Source organism: Phyllobates terribilis, unplaced genomic scaffold (assembly GCF_046119375.1).
Source record: "Phyllobates terribilis strain yellow unplaced genomic scaffold, ASM4611937v1 Scaffold_7__3_contigs__length_470593459, whole genome shotgun sequence".
Classification (NCBI taxonomy): Eukaryota; Metazoa; Chordata; class Amphibia; order Anura; family Dendrobatidae; genus Phyllobates; species Phyllobates terribilis.
In genome coordinates, this window is record NW_027362767.1 from 200,582,025 (window position 1) to 200,607,627 (window position 25,603).

At 47.2% G+C, this 25,603-nt stretch overlaps 1 protein-coding gene across 1 annotated transcript in view; it reads left to right on the plus strand.

Annotated features, from left to right (window-relative positions):
- Positions 1-25,603, plus strand: part of BTK (Bruton tyrosine kinase) — a 303,555-nt gene that overhangs the window by 55,700 nt on the left and 222,252 nt on the right. Inside the window, exon 3 of the mRNA XM_073639658.1 lies at positions 3,414-3,512. Coding sequence (XP_073495759.1) covers positions 3,414-3,512 — 99 coding nt within the window. The remainder of the gene's footprint in view (positions 1-3,413; positions 3,513-25,603) is intronic.

The following is a 25,603-nucleotide window of genomic DNA, read 5'->3' on the forward strand; positions in this document are numbered from 1 at the left end:
AGCAGGAGTTAGGTACGAGTTCAGACTCTGCAGAAAAAGGAAGGGAACGGACATAGAGGCAAAACAGGTAAAGGATAGGAGAGAGTTCAGACTGGAACTGAGTGTACGGAGGAGACCGACACTGCAGCGGGATACAGAAGCGGGTCTGGGAATACGGCCCCCAGAGAGGCGGGACGAACAGGCAAGGAGCGTGTTCAGACAGGACAGACAAGATACAGGAGCGGGTCTAGGTAATCGGCCCCTAGAAGGCAGGAGGAACAGGCTAGGAGCGTGTTCAGACAGGCCTGGAAATACAGCCTCCAGGAGAGGCAGCAGGCAAGAGTACACAGACAGGACTCAGTTCAGACACGGAAACTGATACCGCAAGGCAGGAGACATAGACAGGACTCAGTTCAGACACGGGAACTGATACCGCAAGGCAGGAGACATAGACAGGACTCAGTTCAGACACGGGAACTGATACCGCAAGGCAGGAGACAAAGAACGGGACCTGGCACCATCAGAGTGCAAGCACACACTGAATGAAACACTATGCTCAGGCGCCATCTTGAGGAAGAAGGTGGTATAAATACCCAAAGATGGACAGCAATAGGCTGAAGGTGCAACAGGGGCGTGTCCGCAGCAGGTACAAGAAACAGGAAGTTCAGCGGGCGTCGCCCTATGCAGCCAAAACAGACAAACATACAGCAAGGAGGGAAGCCAGAGAGACATTCTGGACTGGAGATCAAGTGCGCGCTCTTGCACAGTGGGAGATGGACCACCATGCAAGGACGCCGCCAGGTATGTTACAGCCTTAAGTATAGCAGCTGTTAGCAGTGTATCACAATTACAGGGGAATCCCCTTTAAGAGGAATAATGTGTATAATCCATAATAGAGAATAAATACAAGAAAAAAAAGGGAAAGAGTTACAAATGGTATACACACAAACGATCAATTATACCTAAATGTGGTCAGCTCACCCATCAAGAGACCCAACACGCGTTTCACCACAGCTTCATCAGGGGTCAACCGTGTTTTTTGCTTTTACTGTATTGTTGTTTTTATATATGTATATACATATGTATATATAATTTTTTTTTTTGACTGACTCAATAAAATTTATGTTTATTATTATAAAACATTGTTGTACTTTGTTCCTGCCACCAACCCCCACCCCCCTCTTTTTTTTCTCTTTGGCTACATAACCATGTACAGGTGCTTCTCACAAAATTACAGTATCACAAAAATTTTATTTATTTCAGTTCTTCAATACAAAAAGTGAAACTCATATATTATATAGAGTCATTACACACAGAGGGATCTATTATATAGAGTCATTACACACAGAGTGATCTAATTCAAGTGTTTATTTCTGTTAATGTTGATGATTATGGCTTACAGCCAATGCAAACACAAAAGTCATTATCTCAGTAAATTAGAATAATTAACAAAAAACACCTGCAAAGGCTTCCTAAGCATTCAAAAAGGTCCCTTAGTCTGTTCAGTAGGCTCCACATTCATGGGGAAGACTGCTGACTTGACAGATGTCCAGAAGGCAGTCATTGACACACTCCACAAGGAGGGTAAGCCACAAAAGGTCATTGCTAAAGAAGCTGACTGTTCACAGAGTCCTTTATCCAAGCATATTAATGGAGAGTTTAGTGGAAGGAAAAAGTGCGGTAGAAAAAGTTGCACAAGCAACCGAGATAACAGCAGCCTTGAAAGGATTGTTAAGAAAAGGCTATTCAAAAATTTGGGGGAGATTCACAAGGAGTGGACTGCTGCTGGAGTCATTGCTTCAAGAGCCACCACACACAGACATATCCAGGACTTAGGCTACAAGTGTCACATTCCTTGTGTCAAGCCATTCATGACCAATAGACAACGTCAGAAGCGTCTTACCTGGGCCAAGGAGAAGAAGACCTGGACTGTTCTCAGTGGTCCAAGGTGTTGTTTTCAGATGAAAGTAAATTTTGCATTTATTTTGGAAATCAAGGTCCCAGAGTCTGGAAGACGAGTGGAGAAGCCACAATCCAAGCTGCTTGAGGTCTAGTGTGAAGTTTCCACAATCAGTGATGGTTTGGGGAGCCATGTCATCTGCTGGTGGAGGTCCACTGTGTTTTATCAAGACCAAAGTCAGCGCAGCCGTCTACCAGGACATTTTACAGCACTTCATGCTTCCCTCTGCCGACATGCTTTTGGGAGATGGAAATGTCATTCTCCAGCAGGACTTGGCCCCTGTCCACACTGCCAAAAGTACCAATACCTGGTTTACACACAACAGTATCACTGTGCTTGATTGGCAGCAAACTCGCCTGACCTTAACCCCATAGAGAATCTATTATAGAGAATCGATGGGGTATTGTCAAGAGGAAGATGAGACACCAGACCCAACAATGCAGATGAGCTGAAGGCTGCTATCAAAGCCACCTGGGCTTCCATAACACCTCAGCAGTGCCACAGGCTGATCGCCTCCATGCCACATTGCCGCATTGATGCAGTAATTGATGCAAGAGGAGCCCGACCAAGTACTGAGGGTATTTACTGAACATACATTTCAGATTTTAAAATCATTTTTCAGGCTGGTGTTATAAAGTATTCTAATTTACTGAGATAATGACTTTTGTGTTTTCATTGGCTGTAAGCCATAATCATCAACATTAACAGAAATAAACACGTGAAATAGATCCCTCTGTGTGTAATGACTCTATATAATAGATCCCTCTGTGTGTAATGACTCTATATAATAGATCCCTCTGTGTGTAATGACTCTATATAATAGATCCCTCTGTGTGTAATGACTCTATATAATAGATCCCTCTGTGTGTAATGACTCTATATAATAGATCCCTCTGTGTGTAATGACTCTATATAATAGATCCCTCTGCGTGTAATGACTCTATATAATAGATCCCTCTGTGTGTAATGACTCTATATAATAGATCCCTCTGTGTGTAATGACTCTATATAACAGATCGCTCTGTGTGTAATGACTCTATATAACAGATCGCTCTGTGTGTAATGACTCTATATAATAGATCACTCTGTGTGTAATGACTCTATATAATATAGGAGTTTCACTTTTTGTATTGAAGAACTGAAATAAATTACATTTTTGAGGATATTCTAATTTTGTGAGAAGCACCTGTAAGTTGAAAATATTGTGATCATAAGGGCTCGTGTAAACATCCGTGGATCTTGGTCCAACCACAGACCAAAATGCACAGACAGGCCACAGCTTTCCCAACCCAAGAGTGACAGCTTCATAGAAATATATGAAGCTGGCAAGCTCAGGTTGGGAGACCAGCGGCCACTCTGTGCATTGCAGTCCGTCCACAGACATCTGCATGAAATCTTACTCTGTAGAAAGCAAGTAATTTGTTCTGAATCTCTCAAAATGTCAATCAAAATTTGTTGGATGTTTTATTCACAGCGCCGAGGAACTAAGAAGGGATCAGTAGATCTAGAAAAGGTCATTTGTGTGGAGTGCGTAGAGCCTGAAGAAAACCCTCCTCTAGAAAGACAAATTCCGGTAAGGCAGCTGGATTAAAAAAAAATTGTTTTCTAACTAATAATTTCTCTCCTAATCACTCACCAGCCTCTCCTGCTGTCTCTAAGGCCTCCTGTCCTCTGTGATTTGGAACCGATATTCATCAGATTTTGGTCCGTGTGTCACGGACAGCACACTGATGGCATCCATGCGATGTTCATGGACCCACAGGCTTAAGACCACTTTCACATGTTCATTATTTTACATCAGTATTTGTAAGCCAAAACCAGGAGTGGGTGATAAATACAGAAGTGGTGACGAGTTTCTATTATACTTTTCCTCTGATTGTTCCACTACTGGTTTTGGCTACAAATACTGATGTAAAATACGACCAAATTCTGATAATGTGAACACAGCTTAAAAGTTTTCATCCATGATGTTGGTAAAAAAAATGGACATACAGTGGCATGTAAAAATCTGAGCCCTCCCAGTCATGATTCCTGTTATTGTGGACAGTTAAGCAAGTTAAAGATGAAATGATCTCTAAAAGACATAAAGTTACAGAGGACACATTTCCTTTGAATTTTAGTGGAAAATAAATTTTCATCTTTTACTATTTAAAAATTACAAAAAGGAAAATGGGCTGATGCAAAAGTTTGGGCACCCTGCATGGTTAGTACCTAGTAGCACCCTCTTTGAAAGTATCACAGCTTGTAAACGCTTTCTGTAACCAGACAAGAGTCTTTCAATTCTTGTTTGAGGGATTTTTATCCATTCTTCCTTGGAGAATTCTTCCGGTTCTGTGAGATTACTGGGTCGCCTTGCATGCTCTGCTATTTTGAGGTCTAGCCACAGATTTTCAATGATGTTCAGAGCAGGGGTCTGTGAGGGCCATTGTAAAACCTTCAGCTTGCGCCTTTTCAGGCAGTCTCTTGTGGATTTGGATGTGTGTTTAGGATCATTATCTTTTTCTAGAAGCCATCCTCTTTTCGGCTTCAGCTTTTTTTTGCATCAGCTTCAGCTTCAGCTTATGTTTGCATCAAGAATTTGTTGAAATTTTATTGAATCCATTCTTCCTTCTACCCGTGAAATGTTCCCTGTGCCATAGACTGCAACACAACCCCAAAGCATGATTGATCCACCCCCATGCTTAATGGTTGGAGAGATGTTCCCTTCCTGAAATTCTGTGCCCTTTTTTCTCCACACATACTTTTCATCCTTGTGGCCAAAGATATTTATTTTATCCTCATCGGTCCACAGGACTTGTTTCCAAAATGCATCAGGTTTGTTTAGATGTTCTTTTGCACTTCTGGTGCTGAATTTTATGGTGAGGATGCAGGAGAGGTTTTCTTCTGATGACTCTTACATTAACGCCATATTTGTGCAGGTGTCTCTGAACAGTAGAACAATGTACCACAACTCCAGAGTCTGCTAAAGCTTTCTGAAGGTCTTTTGCAGTCAAGCGGGGGTTCTGATTTGCCTCTAGCAATCATACAAGCAGCTCTGACTGACATTTTGCTCAGTCTTCCAGACCTTAACTTGACCTCCACTGTTCCTGGTAACTGCTATTTTGTAATTACATTTAGAAATGAGGAAAGGGCAACATGAAAACGCTTTGCTGTCTTCTTATAGCTTTCTCCTGCTTTGTGGCCTCCACCATTGTCAGAGTGCTCGGCAGCTACTTAGAATAACCCATGGCTGCTGTTTTTTAAGCACAAGGTTAGAGGAGTCTGGGTTTTTATAAAGCTGGAAATTTGCATCACCTGGCATTTCCTAACGATGATAGTGAACAAGCCATGACCCTAACAGGCTAATTAAGGTCTGAAACCTTGGTCAAAGTTATCTGAGCACACAAATCTCCAAGGGTGCCCAAACTTTTGCACTGGCCCATTTTCCTTTTTGTAATTTTTAAAATGTAAAAAAATTATTATTTATATATATATATATATATATATATATATATATATATATATATACAGTACAGACCAAAAGTTTGGACACACCTCATTTAAAGATTTTTCTGTATTTTCATGACTATGAAAATTGTACATTCACACTGAAGGCATCACAACTATGAATTAACACATGTGGAATTATATACTTAACAAAAAAGTGTGAAACAACTGAAAATATGTCTTATATTCTAGGTTCTTCAAAGTAGCCACCTTTTGCTTTGATGACTGCTTTGTACATTCTTGGCATTTTCTGGATGAGCTTCAAGAGGTAGTCACCAGAAATGGTTTTCACTTCATAGGTGTGCCCTGTCAGGTTTAATAAGTGGGATTTCTTGCCTTATAAATGGGGTTGGGACCATCAGTTGTGTTGTGCAGACGTCAGGTGGATACACAGCTGATATTCCTATATATACAGTACAGACCAAAAGTTTGGACACACCTTCTCATTTAAAGATTTTTCTGTATTTTCATGACTATGAAAATTGTACATTCACACTGAAGGCATCAAAACGATGAATTAACACATGTGGAATTATATACTTAACAAAAAAGTGTGAAACAAGTGAAAATATGTCTTATATTCTAGGTTCTTCAAAGTAGCCACATTTTGCTTTGATAACTGCTTTGCGCACTCTTGGCATTCTCTTGATGAGCTTCAAGAGGTAGTCACCGGAAATGGTCTTCCACCAATCTTGAAGGAGTTCCCAGAGATGCTTAGCACTTGTTGGCCCTTTTGCCTTCACTTTGCGGTCCAGCTCACCCCAAACCATCTCGATTGGGTTCAGGTCTGGTGACTGTGGAGGCCAGGTCATCTGGCGTAGCACCCCATCACGCTCCTTCTTGGTCAAATAGCCCTTACACAGCCTGGAGGTGTGCTTGGGGTCATTGTCCTGTTGAAAAATAAATGATGGTCCAACTAAACGCAAACCGGATGGAATAGCATGCCGCTGCAAGATGCTGTGGTAGCCATGCTGGTTCATTATGCCTTCAATTTTGAATAAATCCCCAACAGTGTCACCAGCAAAGCACCCCCATGACTAGCCCATCGGAATGGGGACGACTCGGTACCCGGGCCTTTTGCCTGACCTTGGGGATGTCTCAGTGGTCGGCTCCCGGGCCCGTACCCTGGGGTCAGCTTTTAAAAAGGGATTGTTTGTTAATTTTATGAAAGTTCATGACGCCACCTGTGGTTTTTGGTGAGAATCACCAGCGCTGTGGCAGTCCACTGAGGCCGGTGACAATGCAGCTCGATGGTATAGCTCCCCACAGGTGGAGCTAGGCCTCAGGGCAGCGTACGGAGAGGGGAATGCGGGACAGGCGAGACCCGGCCGGGTCAGAGCAAGAACAGGGACAGACACGATAGTCACTTCAGTACCTTTTACTGGTGGAAATTCAGGCACATCCCGGAGCACTGTAGGGTGAAGGGTGCATATCAGGATCCTCCCCAATGAGCGGGTGTAGGGCCTCCTGCTTCTTGCCTCTGCGTAGTAAGTTTCTGACCTGCCTTGAGCTAGGCCTAACTTTGTCTCTGTCCTGCACCGGCTGACGTTGTGGTAGGGCCTTCCCTTGGAGTGCACGCTCCCAGCTTACGGGGCCTATGTGTCTCCTGGCTCTGTTACGTATCAGCTTTCTGGTGATCCTGGGACCTATAGTTCTCCAGGGATTCCAGGTAATGCCTTACTGGGTCGTAGAGATCCCGGTAAGCTCGGACCCGGTGTCCGGTAAATGTTTCGGGGTGAGCTGGATAAGCTCCTCTGCCCCCACTGCTACTCACTTTCCACTGCTTGCCTTCGGCCTACTCGGGCCCTCACTAGGCTACTCACACTAACGGCAGCTTGCCGTTCTTCACCGATCTTATGGCGCCGGCACACCTTAAGCTCTAACTGAGCTCCCTGAATCTAGCTAGCAGGAGCCTCGTGCTCCACTGCTGAACTATTAGCTGAGTTCTCTAAACTAGACTGAGCTCCACTGCAGACTGACCTCTCTCAGGCTTCTTTGCTGCAGGAACTCTTCAGAGGAACTGACTGCCTAGCTCCACCTTCCCTATTTATATCCCTAACGGGCTCCCTCTGCTGGTCTGAGGTGGAAGGTGGAGATGTATGAATGTTTATGGGGGCCTCTTGTGGAGGATTCCATCAATGCACACTTCTAGGATCTGTGGTACCAAGCGCAGCTGGGCGCCACATTCCCCCCTAGCAAAGCTCAGCACTCCCGGGCTGAAATACATTTTTTTAAAACGACAATAGTAAACATGAACCATACAATAACTCTTCCCTTTAAGGGAGGCACATTTCTTAAACGTTGCATAACAAAACATAAACAGATATCAAGTGTCCTCAGAATTCAAGTCTCTTATGGTGCGGTTCCCAGACAGGATGTCCATCTCACAGGGTAGAGTACTTGGTGGTTTGAGGGACCTGTCCCAAACCCTCAACGTAGGCCCTGGGGTGGCTGCAGGGCATGAAGATCCTGCGTTGGACCTCCATTAGAGCCACTCCAGACAGGTTTTGCTTCTGAGGTCACCTAAAGGGGCACTCCAGGGAGCGCAATTATATACAATAAATAGTTTTTGGGCTGCACACAGTCCTCAGCCACAGAGTTCTTAGGTAAATAATAAAGGAGTTAATAGGCAAAACACAAAGTAATATACATATGCATGAAAATACACAATAATTCAGTACAATCATACACAATACCCCAGGGGTAACTATCTTACTGAGTGTATCTGACAGGAGGTTTACCTCTAGTACTACGTGTTGATCTGCGTAGTGCGGTGGTCTGGGTGGTATCAATGTCTGCATTGTCAGTTACCCTACCAGTTCTACGTGTGACTAAGTTGTAAAACTGCCTTAACCTCTCTCTGGAACTGGCAAGTCTACCATTGGCTGGGCCTTCCTGCTCTACTCCTGCCGGGGATCCTTCGTCCGGGGATTCTTCTTGAGCTGGCTCTTCTGCGGCACTAGGCTCTTCTGCAGCACTTACAGGTTCAATTTGCTATGGAGGGTCTTCTGGCTGTTGAAAGAAATGGATTACTGGGATGATGACTGCTCCTCCAATTTGAGGCCAATCTGCCGGGAAATCTCCTAAATCAGTATGGATTACTGCTTCTTCAGGTTCCTCCTGGATGATGAGAGGCACTTCTTCTTGGGGTTTTAGCAGATCTGGACACAATTTCAGGTGATCCCTGGATACTGTTGCAGTCGTCCTTCCTCCGTCACTACTAATTATGCAGGTCTTCTTATTATTAGAGATGAGCGGTGTTCGACTAGAACTGTTTGCCAATCTCAAATTCGAGCTGTTTTGGGCGGTGTTCGAGTTGTTCGACGAACCCGAACGATTTGCAAAATATTCGGCTGTTCGAGGTTTTGTTCGATAACTGTTCGTGCACCAAAAGCGTGTCCTGCATGTCTGGCCCTATTTAGAGCACCAATCATGCAGGGATTGTCTGCCACTCACTGTAATGTCACAGCCATGGTGGTTGTGGCATTACAGTGATTGCCCAAATCGATGGGAACAGTGCTCACAGTGAAACACGAAAAGCCGGCAATTCAGCAGCGGCATACACCGGTTCCCGACAAATTAGAACAGAAAGAATAGAGAATCACACATAGATTAGATAGATAGAAACAGGTCAGTCACATATATATGAAGTACAGTGACAGTATTGCTTACTGTACTTGTCATTTAGTGTAAAGGTTTTTTTAAAAAATTAATAGTTTTTTCATGCACCGCCTCTTTAAAAAAGCCTGCCGGCAATTCAGCATCAGAACCCGACAATTTAGAATAGAAGGAATAGTGAATCACACATAGATTAGATAGATAGAAACATGTCAGTCACATATATATGAAGTACAGTGACAGTGTTGATTACTGTACTTGTCATTTAGTGTTAAAATAAAGGATTTATTAAAAAAAAAAATTGGCATGGGGCTCCCCGTAATTTTAGTCTCTAGCGGAGGTTAAGCAGACAGCTGGGGCAGATGTTTGAAGCCTGGGAAGGGGGTATTACCCACAGAGCTTCCCAGGCTACTAATATCAGCCCCCTGCTGAATACCTAGCCTTTACTAGCTATTAAAATGGGGGACCCCCCCAAAAAATGACGTGGGGTCCCCCCTAATTTAATAGCTAGCAAAGGCTAGGCAGACAGCTGGGGGCTGATATTAATAGCCCAGGAAGGGTGCCATGAATATTGGCCCCCTCCCAGGCTAGAAACACCAGCCGTCAGCCGCCCCAGAAATGGCACATCCATAGGATGCGCCAATTCTGGCACTTAGCCTCGCTCTTCCCACTGCCCTGTAGCGGTGGCAGTGGGGTAATAGGGTTGGGGTTGATGTCAGCTTATAATGCCAGCTGACATCAAGCCCAGGTTAGTAATGGAGAGGCGTCTATAAGACACCCCCATTACTAACCCCATAGTCAAAGTTAAAAAAAAACACAAACACCCAGAATAAAGTCCTTTAATTGAAATAAACACACAATTCTTTATTGTTCTAAATTAAACTCTACTTACCATCACGCCCATTCCAGCTGAAGCCAACGATCTCCTGCAATAAAAGTAAAATAATAAAGCAACATCATCCTTACCTTTCCATGGTTCCCACGACAGCTTCAGCTATGCTACATCGAGATGACAGGCTGGACCGCAGCAGAACGCTGCCATCCAGCTTGCCATGCCGCTGACACTGAGAAGCGCAGGCATGCTTGCGCTCCTCAGTGTCTCGCTGTGACGGCATCCAGATGAGCCGAGTTCATGTCCAATGAACTCAGCTCACCTCATGTACGTCACTGACAGCGTAGGAAAATTCTCACGCTGAAGCGCTGAGTGCAGGAGAATTTTCCCACGCTGTCAGTGACGCGCATGAGGTGAGCTGAGTTCATTGTCGGCTCATCTGGATGTTGTCACAGCCAGACACTGAGGAGCGCAAGCAAGGCTGCGCTTCTCAGTGTCTGCGGGATGACAGGCTGGATGGCAGCTTTCTGCTGCGGTCCAGCCTGTCATGTCAATGTAGCAGAGCTGAAGCTGTCGTGGGAACCATGGAAAGGTAAGGATGATGTTGCTTTATTATTTTTCTTTTATTGCAGGAGACCGTTGGCTTCAGCTGGAATGGGCGATACGGTAAGTAGAGTTTAATTTAGAACAATAAAGAATTGTGTGTTTATTTCAATTAAAGGACTTTATTCTGGGTGTTTGTGTTTTTTTTGTAACTTTGACTATGGGGTTAGTAATGGGGGTGTCTTATAGACGCCTCTCCATTACTAACCTGGGCTTGATGTCAGCTGGCATTATAAGCTGACATCAACCCCAACCCTATTACCCCACTGCCACCGCTACAGGGCAGTGGGAAGAGCGAGGCTAAGTGCCAGAATTGGCGTATCCTATGGATGCGTCATTTCTGGGGCGGCTTACGGCTTGTGTTTCTAGCCTGGGAGGGGGCCAATATTCATGACACCCTTCCTGGGCTATTAATATCAGCCCCCAGCTGTCTGCCTAGCCTTTGCTAGCTATTAAAATAGGTGGGATCCCACGTCATTTTTTGGGGGGGTCCCCCATTTTAATAGCTAGTAAAGGCTAGGTATTCAGCTGGGGGCTGATATTAGTAGCCTATGAAAGCTCCATGGGTATTACCCCCTTCCCAGGCTTCAAACATCTGCCCCAGCTGTCTGCTTAACCTCCGCTAGAGACTAAAATTACGGGGAACCCCACTCCAATTTTTTTTTAATAAATCCTTTATTTTAACTCTAAATGACAAGTACAGTCACCAACACTGACACTGTACTTCATATATATGTGACTGACATGTTTCTATGTGTGAAGCTCTATTCTTTCTGTTGTAAATTGTCGGGTACCGCTGCTGAATTGCCGGCCGGCTTTTTTAAAGAGACGGTGCATGAAAACACTAATATTTTTTTTAATAAATCCTTTACACTAAATGACAAGTACAGTAACCAACACTGTCACTGTACTTCATATATATGTGACTGACATGTTTCTATCTATCTAATCTATGTGTGATGCTCTATTCCTTCTTGTCTAAATTGTCGGGTACCGGTGTATGCCGCTGCTGAATTGCCGGCCGGCTTTTTTAAAGAGAGCGTCTTCTGAGCAGTTTGTCAGCTTCTGGACACCTTTGATGGTGTTTTCTATGTGTTTCTATGCGTTTTTGTTTGCCTGCCATTGGTTTTAACGGTGTTCGATGGTGTTCTAAGGTGTTCGACGAACAGTTCGACGAACAGTTCCTCGAACATCCCGGTGTTCAACGAACCGAACCGAACCCGAACACTACGGGGGTGGCTCAACACTACTTATTATCAAATCTTGACTTCAGCACAGTGTAGGATTCTTTCTCCCACTGGTCATCAAGTTTGTGGTTCCTTCGCTTCCTTTTCAATACTATTTCACCAGGTGTGAAAGGCTGTGCAGGCGCAATTTTGTTGTAGTGGGCCTCCTGCTTGACTCTCACCTGAGTGAGACTGTCCTCGACACAGGCTTGTACCCTTCAGTACTGCTCTTGTCTGGTCGTGTCCCAGTCCTCAGTGGTCACATCCGCTTCTGGTTCTACTACACCAAGCTCCAGGTCCATGGGCAACTTCCCAGGTCTTGCACGCATAAGGTATGCCGGAGTACAATTGGTGGAACTCACGGGCATGTGGTTGTACAGATCCACTAGGTCAGGTAGTAGGTCTGGCCACTGGTTTCTCTCTCCAAGTGGTATGGTCTTTAACAGGTCAATGATGATGTTATTCATCTTCTCACAGAGACCATTGGTTTGTGGGTGGTACGGTGTAGTTCTTATCTTCTTACACCCGTATAGATGGCAGAACTCCTTGAGCAGCTAAGCCTCAAAGGCCGGGCCTTGGTCCGTCAGCACCTGCTCAGGATAACCATGGGGTCTACAGAAATACGCTTGGAATGTCTTTGCTGCTGTCTCTGTCATCAAGTCTTTGACGGGGGTGACCACCAGGAAACGTGAGTAGTGATCCACCATGGTCAGAGCATAAGAGTACCCTGACCTGCTGGGGGACAGCTTGACATGGTCTAGGGCCACGATCTCCAGGGGTCGAGTCGTCCTGATGGGTTGCAGGGGTGCCTTCTGGCTGCTGTAGTCTTTTCTTCTGAGGCCACAGCGTCTACAGTCCCGGCACCACCGCTCAATGGATCTGCGCATTCCTACCCAGTAGAATCGACACTTCAGCAGGGTCTCTAGCTTTTCCCAGCCAAAGTGCCCCTCCTGATCGTGGTAGGCCTCCAACACCATTTGGATGTCTGTCTTGGGGACCACTATCTCCCATACCATCTCATGGGTTTTTGGATTGACGTACCTCCGGCACAACTTCTCACGGTAGATAAACAGCCGGCTTCTCTCGCTCCACAGCTGCTTTACTTGCAGAGACGCTTCTTTTTCCAGGGAGGAAACTTCTTGGGTTATCAGCTCCTTGATGCGGCTGACAACCGGGTCACTGTCCTGGGTCTCTTTCCAGCTGTGGTGAGGCAGGGGGTTTAACGTCTTTCCACGCTGCTTCCTGAAGGCTCGTTGCTCGTGGATCATCCCATTCCGGTGAAAGGCAGGTAGCTCAATCTCTTCCAGGTCATCCGCTTCTTCTTCTGTGTCTGACTGGTGAGGCATCCTGGACAGGGCATCGGCATTGGCGCTCTTGCGGCCCGCCCGGTATTTAATTGTAAATTGGTAATTTGACAGCCGAGCCATCCATCGTTGTTCCAGTGCTCCTAGCTTGGCTGTTTCAAGATGGGTCAAGGGGTTATTGTCAGTGTAGGCAGTGAACTTGCTGGAGGCTAAGTAGTGCTTAAATCTTTCGGTGATGGCCCAGACCAAGGCCAGGAACTCCAACTTAAAGCTGCTATAGTTCTCTGGGAAGAGCTTCCTGCTTGCGTATGCGATTACCTTCTCTTGGCCATTCTGCTTCTGACTTAGGACAGCGCCCAGCCCTTCGTTGCTGGCATCTGTATACAGCAGGAACGGTTGGCTGTAGTCAGGGTAGGCCAGGATCTCGTCGCCTGTCAGGATCTCCTTCATCTCCTGAAATGACTCGGCTTGCTCCTTACCCCAGTGGAATGGGGGGTTTCTGCCTTTGGGGGACTGCCCTACCAGGAGGTCTTGCAGAGGGGCTGCTTTCTTAGTATAGTCTTTTACAAACCTCCGGTAGTATCCTACTAGTCCCAGGAACTGACGCACCTCCTTGAGGTTCTTCGGCTCCGGCCACTTCTGGATGGCAGTAATCTTCTCCGGGTCTGGTGCTACCCCTTCTGGACTGACAATGTGCCCCAGGTACTGTACCTTTCTCTTGAGCAGGTGGCACTTTGAGGGCTTCAGCTTCATCCCCTACTGGGACAGTGACTCAAATACCTCCGCCAGGTGCTTCAAGTGATCCTCGTACGCCTTGGAGTACACTATCACATCATCCAGGTAAAGTAGCACAGACTCGAAGTTGCGGTGTCCCAGGCAGCACTGCATCAATCTCTGGAACGTCCCGGGGGCATTGCAGAGTCCAAACGGCATACTGTTGAACTCGCAGAGTCCCATCGGGGTTGTAAAGGCCTTCTTCTCCCGATCCTCCTCAGCCACAGCTACTTGCCAGTACCCACTAGTGAGGTCAAGAGTGGAAAAGTAATGTGCAGACTTTAAGGCAGCTAGGGACTCCTCTATGCATTGTAAAGGGTATGCATCTTTATGTGTAATGCGATTTACTTGTCGGTAATCTACACACATTCTCATTATCCAGTCCTTTTTCCTAACTAGCACTAGGGGAGCTGCCCAGGGACTACAACTATCCCTTACCACCCCCACCTTTCTCATGTCGTGCAGCTTCTCCTTTGCCTTCTGGTAGTGAGCTGGTGGTATAGGCCTGTACCGTTCTTTGATGGGTGGATGGTCACCTGTGGGGATATGATGTTGAACCCCCTTAATCCTCCCGAAGTCAAGTGGATTTTTACTGAACACCTGCGCGTATTCTTGAACCACCCGGTGTACACCCTGTTTCTGATGGGCAGGAGTGGTGTCTGTCCCAACATGGAGCTGTTGACACCAATCCTCCACCTGGGTTGCAGGGTCATTATCCTCCACTTCGTCTGGTGAGGTTAAGGACTCCGCCTTGTGAATGCAGTTGTTATTTACAGCATGTAATTTGGCAACAGTGGCATAACGTGGTAATCTAGCCTCATCTTCCCCAATGTTGAAAAGACGAACGGGCACCCTCCCATTGCGTACATCTACCACTCCTCTGGCGGTTAAGAGCGTGGGTCTATGCTTGGAGCAAAGGGTTTTACTACCGCCTGGTAGCTCTATCCTCTAAGACCTAAGGCTGCTCTACACCAGATAAGCATTTCACTCATAGTGGGGATCACAATGGGTATGGGGTCCGTCACCCGCACATTACCGATTTCACCATCTATTAACCTTACTTGCTGTTGGTACATCAGGACTCGGATCTCCTTCTGCAGCGCCCTCCTCTGTCCTGGTCTGGCAGTGTCAGCTATCTGTTGGAGCAAGAACACAACTTCTCCCAAACAGTTACCAACAATGTTAGTGCCAAGTACCATATACGGATTGGTGTCATCAGGATTAGTCTCTACTACAATTAGCCCCTGGTCCTTCAGCTCCATTCTCCCCACTTTTACAGTCACATTCTTAACCCTGATTAGGTTAAGGGGGAGTCCGTTTGAGCCATAAACAGAAAGATTTGGAGCTGCCGGACGTGGGTCGTCCATGGACCAGAACCTCTTGTAGAGGACGTCAGGCATTATCGTTACCTGAGATCCTGTGTCCAGCAGAGCATACGTCGGGATGCCGTCCTGCACAATGGACAGGAAAGGTCTTCCTCCGACGAACCTGTTGTACCAGTCTGATAGGCCTGGAAAATCTACTCATGGGTGTCTGCCCTCGGCCCCAGGGTTTTCTCGTTTAAAGGACAATTCTGGGCGGTGTGACCTGTCTTGCGGCATCGGTAGCAGGCAGGGTCCTTCTGTGGACGGCGCTGGTCACTGATCCTCGTAGAGGGTGGTGTTATTCTCCTCCTCCTTCGCATCCAGGGGTCATCCTCAGGGCTATCGGCTAGCAGGATTTTCCCTCCTTCCTCGGGTTCCGTCCGCAGCTGCAGGGCACTCAGCACAGTGGTCAGGGTTTTGCTCAACTAACGCACTTCAGAGCGCAAGCTGTCCAGCTCTCTAGGGGACGTTGCTGGAACTTTGGCTTCAGCAGCCACCGGGGAAAAGGTGGGTGTTGCAGGCACTGGGGTGGCTCCACCCTGGTAACATTGGATGGAATTTGTTTCCAGAGGCTGCAGTCCTTTTATAGCCATGTCCTTAAGATTATCAAAGGTGGCATCTGGATGATCCAGGGACCACCAACATACAGTCCTGCTCTCCTCAGGAGACTTCAGTTCTCGGACAAACTGTTCCTTCAGCATTTTGTTCTCATTTTCGATGCTGGTTGGACTAACCTGTTTCAGAGCTCGCAGGGCCCCTTGAAGACGCCAGGCATAGTCCCGAACATTGTCCTCGGCTGTTGAGAACAGTTGTAGAATCTCATCCTGAGGTCCGCCTCAGTATGATCCTCAAAAACAGTCTGTAGCTTTTTAAAGATTGCGGATACTGACTCCTGGTCTGCAGCCGACCATGTTTCCACTTCCCGCTCCGCAGGACCAGTCAATTGTCCTAATACTACAGCGGCCCTCTGCTTGCCTGTCATAGAGTACATATCTAAAATACCACATATCTTCCATTTGAATCCAGACAGGGTATCTGGTTTGCCATTGTACTGGGGAAGCCACTTTGCTCCAGGAATGTACGGTAGAGTTATAGGAATGACAGGAGCTACATTAGGGCCGTTAACCGGTATTCCGGCGTCGTGCTGTTCCTCGGATATTCTGGCGCCCCCCTAGAGAACCGTGGCCTACCTTCTTTTCTTTTTCTTCCGGTAGGTCGCAGCTCCGCAGGTCACGGTCTTCTTCAGGATCTTGCGTCGCTTGCGTCCTACGTCAGAGCGCTCACCGCGGCTCCTTCCAGGACCTGGCGCTTCCTGGTTTGACGTCAAAGCGTAGGGCGTGTCCGGGGCTTCGCGCGCTTTTGCAGGTCCGCCCCTCAGTTTCCCGCGGTTATGCCCTTCTTCTTGCTCGGCGGCCCAACAATGGCGGCCATCTTCACCACAGTTTAACGTACACAGTTTTTATTAAAGGCGCACAGTACCCGGTAGCAATGGGGGTAACTTCTTCCGTTGCTGCGGGCACGCAATCCTGTTTGTGACGCCAGGAAAGATGACTAGCCCAGGGGAATGGGGACGACTCGGTACCCGGGCCTTTTGCCTGACCTTGGGGATGTCGCAGTGGTCGGCTCTCGGGCCCGTACCCTGGGGTCAGCTTTTAAAAAGGGATTGTTTGTTAATTTTATGAAAGTTCATGATGCCACCTGTGGTTTCTGGTGAGAATCACCAGCGCTGCGGCAGTCCACTGAGGCCGGTGACAATGCAGCTCGATGGTATAGCTCCCCACAGGTGGAGCTAGGCCTCAGGGCAGCGTACGGAGAGGGGAATGCAGGACAGGTGAGACCCAGCCGGGTCAGAGCAAGAACAAGGACAGACACGATAGTCACTTCAGTACCTTTTACTGGTGGAAATTCAGGCATATCCCGGAGCACTGTAGGGTGAAGGGTGCATATCAGGATCCTCCCCAATGAGCGGGTGTAGGGCCTCCTGTTTCTTGCCTCTGCGTAGTAAGTTTCTGACCTGCCTGGAGCTAGGCCTAACTTTGTCTCTGTCCTGCACCGGCTGACGTTGTGGTAGGGCCTTCCCTTGGAGTGCACGCTCCCAGCTTACGGGGCCTATGTGTCTCCTGGCTCTGTTACGTATCAGCTTTCTGGTGATCCTGGGACCTATAGTTCTCCAGGGATTCCGGTTATGCCTTACTGGGTCGTAGAGATCCCGGTAAGCTCGGACCTGGTGTCCGGTAAATGTTTCGGGGTGAGCTGGATAAGCTCCTCTGCCCCCACTGCTACTCACTTTCCACTACTTGCCTTCGGCCTACTCGGGCCCTCACTAGGCTACTCACACTAACGGCAGCTTGCCGCTCTTCACCGATCTTATGGCGCCGGCACACCTTAAGCTCTAACTGAGCTCCCTGAATCTAGCTAGCAGGAGCCTCGTGCTCCACTGCTGAACTATTAGCTGAGTTCCCTAAACTAGACTGAGCTCCACTGCAGACTGACCTCTCTCAGGCTTCTTTACTGCAGGAACTCTTCAGAGGAACTGACTGCCTAGCTCCACCTTCCCTATTTATATCCCTAACGGGCTCCCTCTGCTGGTCTGAGGTGGAAGGTGGAGATGTATGAATGTTTATGGGGGCCTCTTGTGGAGGATTCCATCAATGCACACTTCTAGGATCTGTGGTACCAAGCGCAGCTGGGCGCCACATTCCCCCCTAGCAAAGCTCAGCACTCCCGGGCTGAAGTACATTTTTTTAAAACGACAATAGTAAACATGAACAATACAATAACTCTTCCCTTTATGGGAGGCACAAAGACACGGTGGTTGGAACAAAAGATCTCAAATTTGGACTCATCAGACCAAGGCACAGATTTCCACTGGTCTAAGGTCCATTCCTTGTGTTCTTTAGCCCAAACTTGTCTCTTCTGCTTGTTGCCTGTCCTTAGCAGTGGTTTCCTAGCAGCTATTTTACCGTGAAGGCCTGCTGCACAAAGTCTCCTCTTAACAGTTGTTGTAGAGATGTGTCTGCTGCTAGAACTCTGTGTGGCATTGACCTGGTCTCTAATCTGAGCTGCTGTTAACCTGCGATTTCTGAGGCTGGTGACTCGGATAAACTTATCCTCAGAAGCAGAGGTGACTCTTGGTCTTCCTTTCCTGGGGCGGTCCTCATGTGAGCCAGTTTCTTTGTAACGCTTGATGGTTTTTGCAACTGCACTTGGGGACACTTTCAAAGTTTGCCCAATTTTTCGGACTGACTGACCTTCATTTCTTAAAGTAATGATGGCCACTCGTTTTTCTTTACTTAGCTGTTTTTTTCTTGCCATAATACAAATTCTAACAGTCTATTCAGTAGGACTATCAGCTGTGTATCCACATGACTTCTGCACAACACAACTGATGGTCCCAACCCCATATATAAGGCAAGAAATCCCACTTATTAAACCTGACAGGGCACACCTGTGAAGTGAAGACCATTTCCGGTGACTACCTCTTGAAGCTCATCAAGAGAATGCCAAGAGTGTGCAAAGCAGTCGTCAAAGCAAAAGGTGGCTACTTTGAAGAACCTAGAATATAAGACATATTTTCAGTTGTTTCACACTTTTTTGTTAAGTATATAATTCCACATGTGTTAATTCATAGTTTTGATGCCTTCAGTGTGAATGTACAATTTTCAAAGTCATGAAAATACAGAAAAATCTTTAAATGAGAAGGTGTGTCCAAACTTTTGGTCTGTACTGTATATATATATATATATATATATATATATATATATATATATATATATATTTGCCTAAAATACCAAGGAATGTTTTATCTTTACCTTTAGGCCTTTTTGAGATCATTTCATCTTCAGCTTGCTTAATTGTTCACAATAAAGGTAATTTTGACCAGGGGTGCCCAAACTTGCCACTGTATTTCTCTGATTTTTGCACGGACACAGGGTTTGCAAAAATCAGTGACTTGTGAACAAGCCCATAGACTATAATGGCTACGTGTTCTATCCGTGAAAATCACAGATGGCACACAGACTTCTGAATGAGGCTTTAGGCTACATTCACCCATTCGTTGGACAGTTCCAGGTGATGTCCATGTTTTTCTCAGACAGCACTCTGACCCATAGACTTTCATTGAGCCATACATACATCAGTTGTAAAAGCAGGTTCTGTCTCAGGTCCGTGAGATTCAGAGCATGTCCTATTCTCATCCGTTTTGCTGATCAAACTCAGCTGTTAAATACTGTGGGTATTTGTATAAAACAGATGAAACATGGAATACAGTCTTTGTACTTCAGAGTCCTAGTTATGTTTCATACGTTTTTCACTGATCCATTTTAGAGTCAATGGATAAAAAGTTCAGACAGTACCTGCTTCAGTTTAAATAAAATAATGGGATGCATTAAAAGAGGCATAGATGCTGATGAGGAGAAGATAATTTTACCTCTATACAAGTCACTAGTGCGACCACACTTAGAATACTGTGTACAGTTCTGGTCTCCGGTGTATAAGAAAGACATAGCTGAACTAGAGCGGGTGCAGAGAAGAGCGACCAAGGTTATTAGAGGACTGGAGGGTCTGCAATACCAAGACAGGTTATTAGAGGACTGGAGGGTCTGCAATACCAAGACAGGTTATTAGAGGACTGGGGGGTCTGCAATACCAAGACAGGTTATTAGAGGACTGGGGGGTCTGCAATACCAAGACAGGTTATTAGAGGACTGGGGGGTCTGCAATACCAAGACAGGTTATTAGAGGACTGGGGGGTCTGCAATACCAAGACAGGTTATTAGAGGACTGGAGGGTCTGCAATACCAAGACAGGTTATTAGAGGACTGGGGGGTCTGCAATACCAAGACAGGTTATTAGAGGACTGGGGGGTCTGCAATACCAAGACAGGTTATTAGAGGACTGGGGGGTCTGCAATACCAAGACAGGTTATTAGAGGACTGGGGGGTCTGCAATACCAAGACAGGTTATTAGAGGACTGGGGGTCTGCAATACCAAGACAGGTTATTAGAGGACTGGGGGGTCTGCAATACCAAGACAGGTTATTAGAGGACTGGGGGGTCTGCAATACCAAGACAGGTTATTACACTTGGGGTTATTTACTGTGGAAAAAAGAAGGCTGAGGGGTGATCTTATTACTATGTACAAGTATATGAGGGGACAGTACAAAGACCTGTCTACTGATCTTTTTACTTTGAGGCCTGAGATGTGGACAAGGGGGCATCTTCTACGTCTGGAGGAAAGAAGGTTTAATCATAATCACAGACGCGGATTCTTTACTGTAAGAGCAGTGAGACTATGGAGCTCTCTGCCGCATGATGTTGTAATGAGGGATTCACTACTAACATTTAAGAAGGGCCTGGATGCCTTTCTTGAAAAGTATAATATTACAGGTTATATATACTAGATTCCTTGATAGGGCGTTGATCCAGGGAACTAGTCTGATTGTCGTATGGAGTCAGGAAGGAATTTTTTTCCCCAATGTGGAGCTTAGTGTTTGCCACATGTTTTTTTTTGCCTTCCTCTGGATCAACATGTTAGGCTATGGGTTGAACTAGATGGACTTAGTCTTCCTTCAACCTTAAAAACTATGTTACTAAATGAGAAAAAAACATATGCAACATGTAGGAAACAGATGATGCAAGAAATAAACGATCTATTTCTCATGGATGCAAAAAAATATACATGAGTGTGTGACTGAAGGCTTAGGCTGGGTTCAGAAAAAAATATACGGACCACAACGTCAGGTCTGGCGGCGAATCTTACAGCCCCATATGTGTCTATGAGGCTGTAATCTCGGATCAGGAGACCAGCCACATCCACGCATATAAGATGTGACTATAGTGAATTGTATTACATGGCCCACTTGTCACAGGTGTGTCAGAAGTGACAGACAGTCACCCTGCAGTTGGTTGCAGGAGATCTCTACGTCTGGCATTAAAGACAACTTCTTAGAGGCTGTCTCTCTAGGGCCCAGCAGCTACCTCCCTCTGGCTAATTAACACCTTGACCTGGGTATATAAATATGACTCGCCCCCTGGGCCGTGGGGCACTCGGATCCAGGCAATAGGGGAACGATGGGGGTAGTAGTGGCAACCCGGTTCCGTGGCTCAGGGTGGTCAGGCCAGTGGTAGTCTGCTATGTGCTGTTGATAACGTCCGACTACGCCACCCGTGGATTTGCGGTCATTAGGAACCGCCACTGCAGGGCAGACCGCTGGGGCTGATGGTGTATGCAGCTGAGGTGGTGTGACTCCCCACGGGAAGAGCGCAGCCCCAGGACAGTGTAGTGGATGGTGGGAGTGATGGTGGTGAGAGTCCCAGTGCTGATAGTGCTGGAGGAGCAAGGAGCACACAGACAACAGGTTGCAGTCCAGGGTCTTTACTAAAACAGATGAACTGACCCACAAACAGTCCCGGCTAGGAGGGGACCTGGATGTCTGAGAGCAATTGGGAAATTGGCCCTGGTCAGGGTGAGGGTGTAGGCCTACCGTGCTTTCTGCGCTCCTTCTGGCTATCTCCTCCTTATAGGGTAACAGCCCACGTCTCCGAGCTTTCCGTGTATTCTCGCCTGTATGGCCTGCGACGTGGGTTCCTTTCTGCTCCCAGCCTGGTACGGCTTTACTGGTCCCTTCTGTTGTGGCAGAGCCTCCAGGTTTCTTAGGCCAAGGAACATACAGTCCCCTGAGGACTGGTTATCTGCTGTAGGATGTGGAATCCTCCCAGACTCAGACACCAAAGTCTGGTTAATTAAGTCCTTTATCTGCAAAGACAAGCTCACTTCGCCTCTTGTCTCTGGCTTGTGGCTCTCCTCCTGCCACACTTCCTCTTAGGTGCAATACAACTTTCTGTCCCTGCTCTGCTCTGGGACAAGTCTCAGTCCTGAGACAGGTCGTCCAGTTCTCCATAACCCTGCCCCCAGTTCCAGCTTTTATAGGGGCAGCCTGCTCCCCCTACTGGCCTGTGACAGGAGGTATTGCATGCTAATGTTCCCCTGACTAGAGAACCTCCCCCTTGCTCTCAGACACAGCTTTATTATATTTGTGGCATCCAGGCCAGGGTGACCCAAATACCTGCTGCCTGCTAGAGGGAAGTGCCGGCAATATGACGCGCCTCCTGGGCCGTGGGGGTCGATGCTGGGGGATGTCACAGTGGCAGTGACCCGGTCCATGACCCAGGGAGGTTAATAAAAGGAGAAAAGTAAAAGGGGAATATAGTTTTTAAAGATAATGTTCATGACGCCACCTGTGGTATGCAGCTATATGGAGCCGCCGCTGCGGTGCAGATCCTCTGGAGCTGGTGGTCACGCAGCAGAGTTGGTTCAGCTCTCCACAGGCAGAGCTTAGCCCCAGGGCAGGATATAGTGATGCTATGAGGTAGATGTTGCTGGTGCTGTGTAGTGCAAGGCTGGTGATGGCGCAGCAATAATTCTAGGACACAGTTGATTGCAGTCTTCAAGGTTTTACTCACAGTTATCACGCTGCTCCAGGTTACAACTGCCAGATTATTACCACCCACGTCGTCCTGCGGTTCACTAAGAAAGGGGTTCAGCAGCTCTCATGTATTTCAGGAGTACTTAAACAGGACCCGTTACATGTTTCTTTCTCGGTCGTCTTCCTGCGCTGGCTCTCACCCTCCTGCCCTGCGCCTCACAATCAGTGTCCCAAGCGAGTAGCCTCTGATCTTGTCTGGCGACGTGCAGTCCCCTGGATCCTATGAGGCCACCTTTTCGGCAAAGTAACTGTGGTAGTGGGCAGCTGCACCTTGAAAGTACAGTAGCCTCCGGTTATCTAGCTGAGTCTGATTCTTCTCCACTAGTTTAAGGGCCGGTCCCCTCTGCGGCCTGATCCCTCCACGTCCGTGTAGATTTGGACGCATGGGTGGCATCCGCTCTCGCCTTGCCCCTGGGATCCCCTCTCTCTCTCTTGGAGCCCTCCTCACCACTCCTCTCTTCTCTTCAGTCTCTCCTCCTGGGCCTCTCAGACTAGGCCCCTCTCCTTTGCTCTCCTGAGCGGAGCTCCTTCTGAGCTCCCATTCCCAACGGTCTGACTGAACTCTCTCCACTAAATGATCTGCTTCTAGATGGTTCCCTTCTTTCTTATACTTTTTTTGAAGGTGCTCCCCTCATCTTCTTCCTCTACCCACACCCACTACATGGTTCCCTCTCTCTTGATTCCCCCCATTCCAACCAGGGACAGGGCTCAGCACTGTACGCATGCATCTTACCCCGCCTGCTGGTCTGGAATGGTGTAGTGTTGAATGCAGGTGGGTGGGTCCCGGGCAGTACCCCATGCTTACCTGACAGTGAGGCATCACACCTCTGGGTGAGATGCAGTACCTCTGTGGTAACTGAACCCGCAGGGGCGCCACAGATACATTACCCCTTGTGAAGGCTCAGAGCAAGTGCATTACTTCTTCCTCTCTGGAGCTATGAGGACGGGTGTTCATCTCTCTGAAATCATCTAAAAGCTAAGCTATCTTCCCTTGTTTGTTCCCCCTTGTTGCCTTAAGTTGTCAGTGGGGATCGACTAGCACTCATCCCCCTCCCTCCCCTACCCAAGGCCAAGCGCCAGGGAAAGACAGGGCGAGGTTCGCGTTCGGCGATTGGTGAAGAACCAATATAAGAACGTTAGTAGAGACAGGATGATATTAGATCAGCCTAGGAGGTCTCCACTCGCTCCTTTCCCTAGAGTCTGGGTTCCCTTTCCCTTTGCACTTAGTCTTTCCCACACCTTGCATGACACCACTGGTGGACACAGATAGAAGAGGCCCCTGTACAAAAGCAGTCCAATAATGTGTCTGTGATAAAAGCCGTTTCCTGCTTTGGAGGTGGACGTGGCCCCCTTACCTCTTGGGCTCATGTGTAGCTGCACAGGTTGCTCCAATGGTATGTCCACCCTTGATAGAGACTACAAAGGCATCATCTTTCTTGGCGTTCAAAAGATAGACTCGAAAGTGTGAGCTACACACAGGGCTGCAGTAATGGATGCTAAAAAGGAAACAGTGACACCTCAGCCCACAACCATTATCAGTAGCACATGGAGATGGATATGGGGGATCCTATTACAAAATTGTAATTAGTGTTGGCACTGGGGACTAGGTGCTCAGGGTACAACTCTGGCAACACATTCATGGCCACCTCTACCCCATAAATATACTTTTGCTAAGGCCTCTTTCACACAGTGATATTTTGGTCAGTCTTTATAATGGAGCATGTAACATAAACCAAAATGGTATAATGCAAAGATTTGCGCCTTGGGGTTATGGCCAGAATCCAACATGGCAAAATGCATTTGAGATGAGCTGCTGAAAAACCCTGTTAATCCTAAACATATTTGGAGCCATTACTTAGCAATTTGGCACAAAACTAATGACCTTTATCCTCCCCGTAGAGCTAAGATACTTGTTAAAACAAATATTAGGATATATGCACGCAATGTCTTCAAGACACTAAGTTTTTCAAGCCGAAGACGCTTCAGAAAAATGCCAAATGCATCTTCTCTGGTGTTTTATTCAGTAGTTTTTGTAGCACAAGCATGGGTCCCACAACATTACCCGTGCCCTCCCCAGTGCACTTACTGGGAAGGACCGCCTAACCACAAACACGTGGACAGGTGAATGTGGCCAGGGACGGTATGGAGCCAGTCCACAACTTTTTTTGCTGAGAGTTGTATTTAGCTCGGTGAAAGGACTGGCATAGAGGGAAACTGTATCTACCCTGGGTGTCATTTCTCCCAGGAAGTCCTCTAATGCAGCTTGTTGCAGGAGCAATGGCAGCCCATTCAACATCAACTCGCACTTGTCGGTGGTGCTTTGACACACACACATCTTTCTTTGCACATTTAATTTCATGAATACAGAGTTAAACAATGGCCTGATCTGCAATGCGGTTTAAGAAATAATATGCATTAGCATGTTCGATCCACATTAAAAAAGCAGCCATAGAGTGTTCGGGAACCTTCCCCCGCGATTTTCTTAGCCAGGGCTGCTTCTCGGCAGGGTTGGACGGGCCCACCAGAGAACCGGAGACTCCTCCGGTGGGCCCTGGCTTCTCCTTCTGGAGAGTTCATAGTGCCGAGGTGAGGCCATGATGATGATAGAGGCCACCATCTGCTTAGTTTTCTGTTACTTGGAATGCAAATGCAAGTATGCAGCCAGCCACCCACCCACCCACAGGCCGCAACACTAAACTGCCAGATTTCTGGGCAGTTTTTTGCACTTGAAATATGGCCTTCTAAGCTCGTGGAGTTGGAAGCTTTTCACAACCTCATGCCGGCGGCGGCCGGGTGTCCATACTCGGTCCCCAGCCGCCACTATTTCTCCCGTTATCGTCTCTGCCTTCCACAACCATGGGTCCCACAACATTACTCATGCCCTCCCCAGTGCACATACTGGGAAGGACCGCCTAACCACAAACACGTGGACAGGTGAATGTGGCCAGGGACGGTACGGAGCCAGTCCACA